Below are 13,947 nucleotides of genomic sequence, written 5' to 3'. Positions count from 1 at the left end.
GTTGTAAACCACGTGAGCACATTCAGTTCACATCTTGTTATTACTCTTCCAATATCAGCAATTATTCTGATTCTGTTCAAGCTGAGGAAAAATCAAAACCAACACTATCACACACAGGTTCCAATATATACATTAGGATATTTGATATGTGTAGAATCAAATGCATGTGTGTACATTTAAGTGTTAAGAACTGTAAGAAACAAATATACCACTGGAATTTCATGTGTATACCAGTGTTTACATAATAACTTCAAGCTGTGAATGCCATAGGTCACAGTTCACTATATCTGAATTCCACTGTTTGGCTGTAATGTTTGATGCTTTCCGAACCGAACATGCTTTAGGTATTTCATTTCTTAAAAAATACTTCCAAGGCAATTTATGTACAGTACGTGTAAGTTGTCACAGGCACAATTTTCTCCTTAAGCATTTAAGGTAAATTTGCCTCAGGGACAGAATTGGACCTCAAACTTTTACATATTAGTGGTGGCGCCCTCACTTGAGCTCATACCAGTAATATTCAACAGATAGTGTGTGGGAGAGTGAAGGACAGACGAGGGGAAAAACGATGAAATACAGCTACGACGGAACTAAAAATACATGTTTGTAATAGGTAGGCAAACCTAAGTCAAGATATTATACATTACAAGGGAACTGAAGTACAGAAAACTTATCTTCTTCCACTGTGAATTAGCAAAACAGCATGTTTCGAACAAATCACTTGTCCTTCATCAGCGTCCACACTTGATCTGACAGCAATATCCTAATGCAGGTATTTATACAGCTGGAGTTGTGAACAAACTCAAAGTGAGAAAATGTTTCATTGTCACAGAAAAATTTTTAAGTGTGGACATTGAACTGTCCACTAACTCTTAGGATGTCACCATAGATAGGTGATATCTCATATTTTCCAACATTGGCGTTGAGTGGTGGATTGTTTGCATTAATGTACAGGGCCTCTAATAATCTTCTTTTGTCTACGTGTTGTTCTTTATCGGTGACTTTTGACTGACAAAGAAGACAATTCTGGAAGTTTGTGTTTACTTTCTGAAATATGCTGTCGGATAGATGAGTCTATCAGCAAAAAAGCATTTTTCTTTACATCATTTAATAAAAAAATAAAAGCAAAACACTCATATGTGTTTTTGATATACCCCATACGTATAAAGAAACGGGGAGCACAGCGAGTATTTACATTGATTTACCATCCCCCACAATAGTCAGTGCGTACAACAGAAAGCAGAAAGAAGTTGGTCTAGTATTAGTATCAACTATATTGTTGTTAGGAATTTAAGTCTGTATTCTACCTCAGGCTAGCTTTCTCTACCTGAACCTACTCGTAGCTGGATTAAAAGAGTGCTATCGTGCTATGACGTTTGATACAGAAATATAAAATATCCAGGCAATGTTGACTTTTTGAGAGAATTTCAGAAAGAAATGTTTCCGATAATAATCGATACGTAACACTCACACTTGAACGGAATGAATCTAGGCGCCTGCATGTACGCCAGAGAGGGATCGTGACCAGAAGAACGTGACTGAACAAAGAATTGTTGATGGCCTTACGAACGAACGTGGTGGCTTCTGAAATCGATAACAAAAATATGTTGATTTGCATGACGTTTCATATCACCAGCAATGACATTGAAAGTTTGGACCCAGTGTTTGGTGATGTAAAAGTTTGAACTGAGCCGAGCTCTGAAAATCAGAGTCATTCCAATATTCGTCACGATTGATGCCAACCGATGCTAAATTTGAGAGTTACTCATGTAGTTATTAAGGTAGCTCAAATTATAGTATTCTGGTCTTCTGTTTGCATGGGTTCATTAAACCTTTTAATAGGAAAAATCTGCCGTGGTAAGGCTACGAATCAGAACGTTGGAACATACTAAACTCACAGCATAAACTACACTTTCATAAACTACCAATCCACATAGCCTGTCACTATGACGCTGTGTTCCAAGTGCATCTCAGGGCAACTGTCTGGCTTAAATATTTTGTCATGCAAATATCTGCCGTCAGGCAATTGCAGCGGAATTCAAAAGAGCTCAACCACCCACGGATTTCCAGATTGCCCCGGCCTTTATCTTTGCGAGCAATGATAACGGCTCGTCTCCTTGTTTCGCGAACTGCCTCTATCCGGATTTCTGCGAAACTGTGACCTAGCTGTTTGTGAGTCAGATAACCCGTTTTGTGGAGGAACCGTATTCAGATGGTCAATCACAAGGCCGGCTAGTAGTATAGAAATACATCCTGGTTTGCAGTTGCACTTGGACACAACTCTTTGGCTCGTTTCTGGACAAGGCAAGGCCTGAATACTGCTTTTTTTAGAAACTAGAGTGGGTAAGTTTTAACCACTTACAGTATCTTTGGCAAACTTTGGATGTTTTCTAAGTACGTTCTGTGCATTGCCCATGCGTGTCACAACAAAAGTTTCAATTGAGACTCAATTTGACGTCAACTTTCTACATAGAAGAATAGTGTACATTAATCGTAGCACTTGAGCAAACGTCATTGCTGTAATGCCTAGCTGTTCAATGATCAACTTGTGAATTTTGTAAACAGCAGCCCTATCAGATCGGTGCAAAATTCACTTTTACACACAGTCTTTCTACTGTGAGTGAAGAGAGTGTGCTCTACATAAAATCCTCATACTTCAAGGTCATGTCTCGGGCAATACAGTACAATATAAAAACAGGAAAAGTTCACATGTTTTTGAAAGAAAATATTTTTTCCTGGCCAAAAATACCCTATCTGATCAAGAAAGGTGGTCTAATGGAAGAGTTGGCTGAGAAAGTCCTAATGGAAGAGTTGCCTGAGGAAGTCTCTTGTGGGGAAATAAGTTAAACAGTCGTCATGATTGTTTCGAAAGTAATATTTACAGGGTATTCATTTTAAGAGGATATGTTTATTGAAAATATAGAAAGACTTTTTCTGGTCAAAAATCCGTATTTGATCAGAATGGTGGTCTTATGGAAGAGTTTCCTGAGGAAGTCTCTTGTGGGGGAGATAAGTTAAACAGTCGTCATGATGGTTTCGAAAATAGTATTTCCGGGGTATTCATTTCAAGAGGATATGTTTTGGTGAAAAAATAAGCTTATTTCCCGTTTTCATTGTTCTGTTTGCTGGCCTTGAATTCAAATCTCTGTTGACTGATGGCTTATGGACTTCATTTCAGCAGTAAATCGAAAAGTGCAAGGGAAACTGGTCGCAATAGGCCAAACCCGGAATTCGAATCGACCACGGTACAAACAAAGCCATGTGCGCAAACGCGCATAGACGTACGTGTATTTCCATACGCGCCTGTACACATGTGGTTTGTTTGTACAGGCATCACGTGATTATTTGGGCGTACTGAGACTGTAGAACGCATCGCTTCCTTTTATTCCGGAGTAGAACCATTCCAAAGCAGATTATCCAAAAGTTAAAATAAAGCGTCAATGCATTTGTCTCTATAGTGTCGTTTAGCTGATAATATAGTTTTTCTGACATCATACTTTAGCTTGCTTATAACTTTGCTGGTCACCCGATTTGTGAGCCAAATGCTTAGCTTTCAGTTTATGTCTGATATTTTTACCAAACCAGGTTTGTCATTCGGATATTTAGTAAATGATTGAGTGGAATGCAGATATCTTCGCAGAATTTTATGTAATCGATGACCGTCTCTGTGTACTCATTAATGTCAGTCGCTGATCCCTGAAATATGTCCCAATTGGTAACTTCGAAGCACGCACGCAGGTTTTCAATAGCGGCATCTGTCCACAGACGAACTGATCGTTTAACAGGTTTACTTATCTTCAGTTGTTGTTTGTAGGATGGAACTAAATAAACCATATCATGATCTGAATTACCGAGAGGTGCACGAGGTATTGAGCTGTAAGCATTCTTTATTGTCGTGTAGCAGTGGTCCAATGTGTTGGCGCCTCTAGTTGCACAATTCACGTGTTGATAGTATTTTGGAAGATCTTTTCTGAGATCGGCTTTGTTGAAGTCTCCGGCTATAATTGATACGGATTCGGGATGTTGATTTTCGTTCTGAGTTACGATGTCCGACAATTGATTGATAGCAGTAACAGTATTTGCTTGTGGTGGTATGTACACCGCCGTGAGAATGACAGAAGAAAATTCCCTTGGTAGATAGAATGGTCTGCATTTAATTGTAATAGATTCCAGTTCAGGAGTGCAAGTTTGACTGAGCACTTTGACATCTGTACACCATGAATTGTTTACCATAAAACACACACCACCTCCCTTTGTCTTGTTCGAAATCTTGAAAGAGCGGTCGGAACGGAATGTTGTGAAGCCAGGTGGCTGAATAGCCGTGTCAGGAATTGTAGGATCAAGCCACGTTTCCGAAAAACAGAAAACGCAACAGTTTTTGAAATCTCTTCTAGTTTGTACGCTAAAATTGAGTTCATCAATTTTGTTGCAAATAGAACGAACATTTGCTCAAAAGATACTTGGTAATGGGGCTGTGGTTACGCCGACGCAGCCTCACTAAAACACCTCCACGTCGTCCCCGCTTTTGTTTTGGTCGAGTATCGTTTGGTATGCCAAGTTCACACGAAATATCAGGAAGTATTTTATTAAAAGCTAGAATTGGATTTGGTGTCACCTGCAAATCACTGACGTTCTTTCCAATATGCAGCAACTGTTCCCGGTCATACCTGTAAAAAGCTGACGCAAAGTTCACGTAGATGAACACGAAGACGTACAGAATAACGAGAGCTCGCAGAACCATGTCGCCATGTGCCGGCGCCATCATATCACATTAAGATCATCCCTAAGAACATATCAACCAAAGCTATCAGACGAGTAGTTTGTTGAGAATCAATATTTTGACCAAAAATGGCATGACCTGCCCCCGAAACCCAAAGTTGCAAATTTCATCACAATTTCAGTTTATTACATTAAGTTTATCTGTAGAAACCTTATACCAAATTTAAAAGCTATCAGACCAATACCTTTTGAAAAACATATTTTTGAACAAAAAATGGTAAAAATTGCCCCAACAATACAAAATTGCAGATTTTAATGATAATTTCAATATCACATTTAGTTTATCTGTCAGATACTGTACTTTTTGTACTAAAATGCTATGTGCTGCGGCCTTGGAGTTTTACATGTAGATGGACATTATGAGGTTATCCCTCGATATCACCTCTTGGTGGGGTCGTATTGCTGCGAGTGCGGTTGTGGGCCGCATCACACGAATCGAAGACGAGTGTGATGCGGCCCACAACCGCACGAGCAGCAATACGACCCCACCAAGAGGTGATATCGAGGGATAACCTCTTTATCATATACCTATGCCGACGTTATTGAATGATTAAATCTCGTATATTAAAATATGATACGTTTCACTGTGTTTTTCTTGATCGACTACATTTATTTGCGTCATCTTGCTAAGGCGGATTGATATACTAGCGTCTGACGTAATCTATCAGCTGGCTCATTGACGGTTGAGCAGAGAAATGCTTGAACTCTGTTATCAAACATGTAGGATATCTACCGAATCGGTACGGTACATGCAAGTGTTGTGTTTGGTATTATTTTCCAGAACGCATTTACCATGAATACATGATATTTTTTAAAGTTTTGCTTTCGAATTTGCCGGTCCTCCGACATGTCCGATAGCACTTTTGCTTGTCGTCTGTGTGTCTGTGCATATGCACGGACGAACAGCGGTCTGTCATCGATCTGTCAGTGCCCGTACGGTGTGATGCTCTGCTCTTTAATTTGTTCAAATTGGTAGCACTGCGAGCAGGTTAATCCGATATCGACACATGTGTTTTATTTAGTTACCCCGCATTTCCCTATGCTTCAAAACCCTGCCACTTTTGGATCGGACATGATATCGTAGTCAAGTCAAAATCATAGACGGGCACCATGGTTTGCTTTGATTAGGGGGCCACCATGTAAGTAGTCCGATATGCAAATCAACAGGCCGTATCAGGCTTTGTTATGTAAATCAACAGGTCGTATCACTTTTTCATATGCAAATATTCAATTGAATGAAAGAAAGACGCGCTTATCATTCCTTTCATATGCAAATCAACAAGGCGTATCACTTTATTGACATGCAAATCAACATGATAAATCATGTCACTGAACTCAGTACAGACACAATACAGGGCATAGGTATATGATAAACATCCATACATACTAACATACATACATACATACAGACGCCGCCGACCTTCCATATGTACATTTTGTCACATTGTTTTTGTTACAATTTGGACAATACTGGCAATGCCTAGTCACGGGTTAAACTACCGGTCCATGTATATTCATTTATACATTTAGATTACATCTGGAGAACATTAGATCCAATGTTTATACAATAGGGCTTTCAAGTTTTTCACAGTTTTGATTCCGTGTGTGTGCTGTCGTCACAGATCATGTGATAAGATATGACCTATCAAAGACCATGAGTCTTCTTTTCTGTCAATGATTCTCGTTATGCTCACCATTGCCTCAGTTTCACTTGGTTGATTTCATCGGCCAGTCTCTTTTTCAAGTCTTTGTTTGCACTAGACAGTGTCACATGTCATATATCAGAACTAGACGACCTAGTTCAACAATATTTATATCTGTGAACTGGGTGATGTAATCTTTCAGCTGTGTGTAATTATGATATGACAAGTGTGACCATGTATGCAGGCTGTATAATAACCAATGGGTAACATTAATATCACCAATGTCACATGATGACAAATGACTTGTCTACTAAATGTTCTCTATCATTCTATGGTATATTGTATTTCTGTAGAATTCTATAAAAAATGATGACATAACTCTATTAACTCTGTAGACCTTCTAAAGAATTTGTATATATACTGTAAAGAATATATATAAGCCATAGAACTCTGTAGAACCTTATAGAGTCTTTTTAATGGAGGGTATATTGTTTCAAACTGGGCTTCCATAACAGCATGTACTGACTATAGAGCAGAATGTTATTCAAAGCATGTTCGATATGCCAGCCGACCCCCCTGCGTCACACATCAAACTTTTGAAGCAATAAATAACCTGTCAAGGATGGATTCATTAATTGCAAAACGTGTCAAACATCAAAGTGATCAAATGATTGATTTCAAGGCTGAGCTAACATTAATTTCGACTAAAATAATTAAAAGTGGAGTATAAAATATTCAGTTAAGTAAAATGAAAAAAAAATGTCTAGAGATATTTGCCTGACCATCGCATTAAGTGAAAGGAAAAGTTACTGAACGGATTTTGTTGAGCTGTCGCTTACTACTGCACATGACATCAGTCTGTTGGACCTTTGCAATTGGCCAAATGGACTAAAAAGGGAAGACAATCTAATAGAAAGAGGACTATATATTATGCACCTTTCTCATATATTTTCAGATATTTGAGATACTGTGCTTGCTTCTCATTTAAGATATGAAGAAAGTAGCTGAGCAAATCAGTTTTTGGCATGCAATTCATTGCTTGTTTGGGTATCTGTGCAATGTACAATGCAGTAGTTATAAATGTGGGCGCGTGATGGGATCACGGTCAGAAAATGTGCAACAACTTAGCTCAGTTACTGAAGACACTTTCTTTAAGTTGGGATTGGCCGAAGGGTTCTGAGAGCTGAAGTCTAGTCTAGGTTAATAGGTGGCCTAGGCTGTGAGTTCGAATCCAATCGAGAATTTACTGATTTTTTATCAATACTACAATACTTCTCTGGTCTGTTACTTGTGACTCATTTTATACCTGCAGAGTAAGTGAAGTTTTTAACACCCTGCTTCTTTGTGAAAATAAAAAATGTTAATTTTCCCAATAGAATTAACAACACAAGGTATGGAAAGCCATTTTTCAATGGTATACGTAGTAAATGCGACTTAACTTTCTTCATAAATAATGAGGATGGCCTCAATTTTCTTGCAGAAAGAGTGCCTAAAGTTTAAATTTTCTGTCTCGAGGTGCGTATGTATTATTGACATTAACTTGGTACATGTATATTCATTCTCCATAGATTATTGGTAGGCAGAGTTACAATGGAAAATCACAACAAAGAGTCACCGTTATTGTTCTTGTAGTGATCACTTTAGCAGGTTACTACTGTGATTATACGCCTCAACCGTTGCCATCAGCACTTCTATAACAAGACAATCCTGGACTGCAGCCGACAGAACCTGGCCGGTATTCCAAAACATCTTCCTGCAGAGCGTAACACATAACGGCACTGTGGCTGAATGGAAACAACATCACTGCGGTGAACAAGGGCCTGTTGGAAAACTTTGATCAACTCACAGTGCTGGGGCTGGAATCAAACATGATCAGGCAGCTGACGTCACATGCGTTTGCCGAAGTGACCAATCTGCAGCACTTACACTTGCAAGATAACGAAATACAGAGTCTGAACAATGATGTCTTTTGGGGGATGCACAACTTGGAAATCCTTGACATTAGGAAAAACCCTCTTGAAGATCTTCAAGACAGGACTTTTGCAGAACTTACGAACTGAAAGAACTACAACTTAGCATGTGCTATCTGCCAGAATTACTTTCTCGCAATCTACTCTTTGGTTTAGAAAATCTGCAAAATCTGACTTTGGAGTTGTGCAACATATCTCTGATCCGGCGTGAGGGTGTTTGGAAAAGTTCCAAATCTCAAGAGGCTGTCTCTAAAATGTAACAGGCTGCATACTATAGACAGTGTGATCTTCCGTACTCTCAGCATGATTCAATTCCTGGACTTGAGTGGCAACCTGCTCACACAAATTCCAGAACGGTTGTGCAACTACATGCCACGGCTGGTAGACGTCAGCTTCAGTTTTAACCCACTTCATGAAATAAAATTCGGAAAGGACTACCAGAAATGTTGCCTGCGCAACGTACATCTTGTTTCTGTCACAAACAAACCGGATTCGCTGAGTAACGATTCATTCATTGGTATAGCTAATAGTCCTCCGAACAAGCTGGACTTCCGTGATAATGAAGTCTCATACTGGCGTTCTGAAGTCTTCAGTTGTTTCACAAACCTTTCCGTTCTTGATTTAAGTTCAATGAAAGTAGATTATTTCACAGATAGCAGAGCTGCGATGAGTACAGCTGGAGTTCAAAGGTCACAGGTACATACTCTGAGAGTCTCAAACGACACCATACATGGTATATTTTTCTTCTCTAAGCTATCATTTTCAGCAGTGGCCCTTGCAACACAGGCTATCAATACATCACGCCTGAAGGAACTTGACATCAGCAGAAATCAACTATCTGAACTTGAAAATAACACTTTTGTGGATTTCTCATCACTAGAGGTTTTAGATATTTCTCATAATCTCATAACGCACATTGAGGTTGCTGCATTTTCAGGACTTTATAATCTGTTAAAGCAAAGGACAACAACTTACAGACCGTAGTACCACAAATATTTAACGTTCAACCAAACTTCCCCCTGACTTCACTAGACCTTTCAGAGAACGTCATAGCCTACTGGCAGGAAAATGCATTTACAGGCTTGAAGAACTTAAGAACTTTAAACCTGGGAGATCAAGGAAAAATCGGAATCTTGCCACAGAATTTTGATGATCTTCCCAGCCTGGAAGAGTTGGATATCTTTGGGAATACCTGGTCGGACCAGTCTCATCTGCCCCTTTGCAAAATGAAAAATTTGACATTCTTGAACATTTCCCAGGCATGGATGCACAGAAAACATGTGTTCCCTCTTGATGACATGTCTGTGAAGTGCCCGGGATACGTCAGCCCACTTAAGAAACTGGACTTCAAGGCATTCTTTGTGGACAACTGCAAATGTGCGGAAAATTACTTTTCTCGGAATTGGCGAGCGTTTCAAAACCTGGAAAGGAGAGTCTGATCATCACGATCCATTATGATCCGGATTACTTTCCATGGAGGATTTTCACCAAACTCTCCAAGCTCAAGGTTCTTAAACTGAAAGGTAACCACATAGAGAAAATACCGCCTGACATATTTGCCAACTGTACCCACTTGACACATCTGGATTTGAGTCTGAACACAATCGCATCTCTTGACTCTATCCCATGCAAGGGCCTGCACAACCTGGAAACCTTAGAACTTCAACAGAATGCAATCGCCACAATTGAGAGCAAGTTCTTCGAGCAGTTGCCAAAACTCAAAAAGCTTTATTTGAATGGGAACAAATACAATTGCAGCTGCAGCTTTAAGTCTACCGATGAGTTTCTCACCTCAAGCAAAGCGAAATCCATGATTAGCCTGACCTCAAATTCTCATCACTTTGATGACCGGCCCTATTGGTTTCAAGACTATGCTTGCGACGCTCCTGATAGGTTGCGTGGTAAGACTATGGCTGATTTCAGTCCCAACGCATGTGAGCCCTCAATTACCGAGACGGTCATATTAGTAGCGATATCTGGTTCGGGCACATTCATTATTGCGATACAGATAGTCTGCATTTTCCTGTTACGGAACTTCCGATATGAACTTTGGTACTTGTTGTTCACCACTATGCTAAAATTCAATTGCCACCGAAATGAACAACTAGTGGAAGATCAGACATATGAGTATGATGTGAACATATCGAACAGTGACGAGGATAACGATTGGGTAGAGACAAATCTACTTCCACATCTGGAAACTACTCTGCATCTACGGGTGCACTTTAAGGAGCGTGACATGCAGCCACGCACCTGGAAACAAACTTATATTGATGACCTCATAAACAATAACAGCAGAAAGACTTTATTTGTGATATCTGAAAGCTTCGTAGCAAATGGCAAGTGTATGCAGGAGCTTTACACCGCTTTCAAGAAGTTGTTTAATAAGCATATGAATGTCATGGTCTTCGTGAACTTGGATAAAATACCGGAAAAGAAACAGCCGCGCATTTTGCGCTTACAACTGTGTCAAAGGAGAGTGAATAAATGGTGGGAGTGTACAAGTAATGAACGGCGGAAGAAAGTGTTCTGGGAGACTCTGAAGCAGCATATCAGTGAGGGCTGTCATGTAAACCACATCAATCAGATACACTGAGCAAGTTCAAAAGTCTAAGAGATCAAGTACTGTCACTATATACAGTGAAAACTGCCCTCACACTTTGTGTGAAGTTATGTATGTTCATTAAATACGCCAGTGTGACTAAATATTGCTTTCGGAGGCAATTTGCTTGTTCTAGGGGGGGGGGTCCGTTTTTTATCAACATCAATTGAAAACACCCCCAGTAAAACGTTGATCTGCAACACCACTTTGGGAGATCCATCTCATACTACTTGCGTTCCTGGCAAAATCACTCCCATAGTCACTTTTATCTGCGGTATTGACTGATAGAAAATGTTAAGGATATTCGTGTGTACAATAACCGGTCAGTAGATTCTCTGAACTAGAACCAAGCGTACTAAACTAAACAAAGACAAACTGGAACATCATTACACTAAAATATTGTTTTGTAATTGGAAGGCTTAATGAAAGCTTATGGCGGCCATAACTCAAACAAGATCATTTCACCCTTTCTATTTTCTATTATATCATACCAGTATATTGATGGCGCAAGTGCAGCGATCTGATTGGTCGAGACGTGAAAAGAACTGTTGTATATTTGCAATAGATACCGCGGTTGGCACACGCGCGATCTTTTGGCAAGAATAGAGTTGGATAGAGTTTCATGAGTGCCATGTTCATGCCAGAACTTTAATATTATACTGTTATGATATAATAGACATGAATCACACCTAGCGACTGTATACCACTTGGTTTTGACCAGTGCACTTCCTGTATGCACTCGCTATTGCTTGTGCACATATGTCATGAAGTGGTCAAAATCTCACGGTATATTGTGGTTGGATGTGTTTTATTGCTTTAATATACCATGGGTTGGGTATATACACATATTGTATAGGCCATGCCTATAAATGGACTACTGTCATTCTTATACAGGGAAATTCCCTGTGCTTTCATAATGCTGTGTGGTAACTCATGTTGACGTGAATAGAACTCTTGTTGTGTCATACCAATGATGCGCATTGTTCAGGTAGCTTGCTTGTACCTGGTATATGCATAGCTTAGAAATCTTGTATATGTATGTAGATAAATCAAACACATAATGTAATTTTTTATGAAATTCAAGACACCTAGTCAGTTTTGTGACGTGTTCGTGGGCTAATGTCGTAGCGATGTCTGCCTGTCTGTCGGTGTGTGTATGTGTGTGTGACTGTGTGTGTGTATGTCTGTCTACACGATAACTCAAAAACGCCCCAACAGATTCAAGTCAGATGTGGTAGATAGGTAGCATATACTCACAGTACGAAATGATTAGATTTTTGTTAGTGGGGCTTGCATAATGATGAAGTTATGAAATATCATCTATTTTTCATATAATGGTTTCCTATGGAGAAAGTAATGACAGTGTTGGTATATATAAAGAAACACTGCACGAAATTTAATGAAACTTTGAACAGATAAACAATCTCCAAACAGTATGAGGCGAAACAAAAACAATCGTGCTGTTCCGATAACCGAACCTATCCTATTCTTACTTGCCAACCCTCAACTTTTTAGAGCTACGTAAACACGGAAGTAAAAAAGAAAGAAAGAAAATTAAAAAACCCTTAAATCACGCGTTCGTAACTTGGCATTTGATTTTTGCTTGAACGAGGATGTCTTTTATGTTTTCTCCCCTTTTATATGTATGATATATTTTTCTGGAAATGTTGTGGCCGGTGTTTGACCACCCTGCACCCCTGAAAAATGCATATTTAAAGATAAAAATATTTTGTAAAAAGAATCCTGCCAACCTACCTACAGTATTTTTGAAAACCGTGTTATCGGATCAGCTTAATATATTTTTGTGGCCTGATGATACTGTGAGTGTCATGTAAATTATTTCCTCCTTTGCATATTTAATGAACTTTTGTAGTTAATGATATAACTCCGAAATTCCTACACTAAATTTAATGATACCAGCTACAAATATTGCTCTGATAGAGATCCAATTGTGCTGAGAAGCACTGGGCAGTGTCAAGTTAATTAAACTCATTTGCATATTTTTTTTAATGAGAAGTTTTTTAATCCGTCATATTACTCCGAAATACCTGCACCAAATTTGATGAAATCTGCTGCAGATACTGATCAGGCAGATACCTGACTGTGTTGCGAAGCATTTAGTAATGTGAAGTTAATTAAGAGTGCATTTGCATATTTAATGAACTTGATGATTAGTGTTATTACTCTGAAATTACAGCATTAAATTTAATGAAACAAGCTGCATATGTTGATCTGATAGATATCTAATTGTCCCATAAGGCATTGAGCAGTGTTAAGTTAATGAACAGCTTATTTTCATATTAAATGAAGTTTTGTAATTATTGATTTAACTACGAGAGTACTGTGCGAAAGTTGATAGAACCTTCTACATATAATGAACTGATTGTTCTGTGAAGCGTACTATGTAATGACCTATTCTAACCACGTGAGTACATTCGGTTCACATCTGGTTATTACTCTACCAATAACACCGTATTCAGCAATTATTCTGATTTATTTGCATATTACGTTTTTCCACACAACGATCGCTGGCAAGCTTACTGTTTTGTCGCACCAGAACGAACTAGTTTGTCGCACCGCAGAAACTCCGTAATTGTTTTTCCGCACCATAACAAAGCTCATTGCATATGGTATTTTTCCGCATGATCCATTTTTGCAACAGACTATGTGCAAGCAGAGTAGAGATTGTCGTAGCTTCAAGTTGTAGTTTTTTCCGCAACGTCTGTACCTTGTAAGTTTTGTCTCACTGTAACTCGAGTATATGAAATTTCCGCACCTGTTTAATATTACCAGCGTCCACGTTTTGACAATGACCGAGTTGAGATTTGGCGGCCGTAAAGGACGATTAGATTTCGCAGTTCAGTGCGGAATCATTATCATGGAGTTTCTGCGTCCGTATGTTGATTATGAGCAGCAAGTGATTTCGCGTCCGCACGAACTTGTTTTTTTTCCG

The 13,947-nt window shown here is 39.1% G+C and overlaps 2 protein-coding genes across 2 annotated transcripts; both read left to right on the top strand.

Annotated features, from left to right (window-relative positions):
- Positions 1-8,695: 8,695 nt before the first annotated feature.
- LOC139136286 (insulin-like growth factor-binding protein complex acid labile subunit) lies at positions 8,696-9,376 on the top strand. Its single transcript, XM_070704013.1, has one exon. It carries the CDS (start codon positions 8,696-8,698, stop codon positions 9,374-9,376), a length of 681 nt encoding a protein of 226 aa, XP_070560114.1.
- A 391-nt stretch (positions 9,377-9,767) lies between these two features.
- LOC139136285 (toll-like receptor 6) lies at positions 9,768-10,988 on the top strand. Its single transcript, XM_070704012.1, has one exon. The coding sequence runs from the start codon at positions 9,768-9,770 to the stop codon at positions 10,986-10,988; it is 1,221 nt and encodes a 406-aa protein (XP_070560113.1).
- The last annotated feature ends 2,959 nt before the right edge of the window (positions 10,989-13,947 follow it).

The sequence above is a fragment of the Ptychodera flava genome, chromosome 7 (assembly GCF_041260155.1).
Source record: "Ptychodera flava strain L36383 chromosome 7, AS_Pfla_20210202, whole genome shotgun sequence".
In the NCBI taxonomy this organism is placed as follows: domain Eukaryota; kingdom Metazoa; phylum Hemichordata; class Enteropneusta; family Ptychoderidae; genus Ptychodera; species Ptychodera flava.
Note: the sequence above shows the minus strand (reverse complement) of the source record. Positions and strands in the feature narration are given on the sequence as shown.

Bases quoted from the DNA above. Each gene is read 5' to 3' on its own strand.
- LOC139136285 (XM_070704012.1), top strand. From the start codon at position 9,768: ATGTGCGGAAAATTACTTTTCTCGGAATTGGCGAGCGTTTCAAAACCT.
- LOC139136286 (XM_070704013.1), top strand. From the start codon at position 8,696: ATGATTCAATTCCTGGACTTGAGTGGCAACCTGCTCACACAAATTCCA.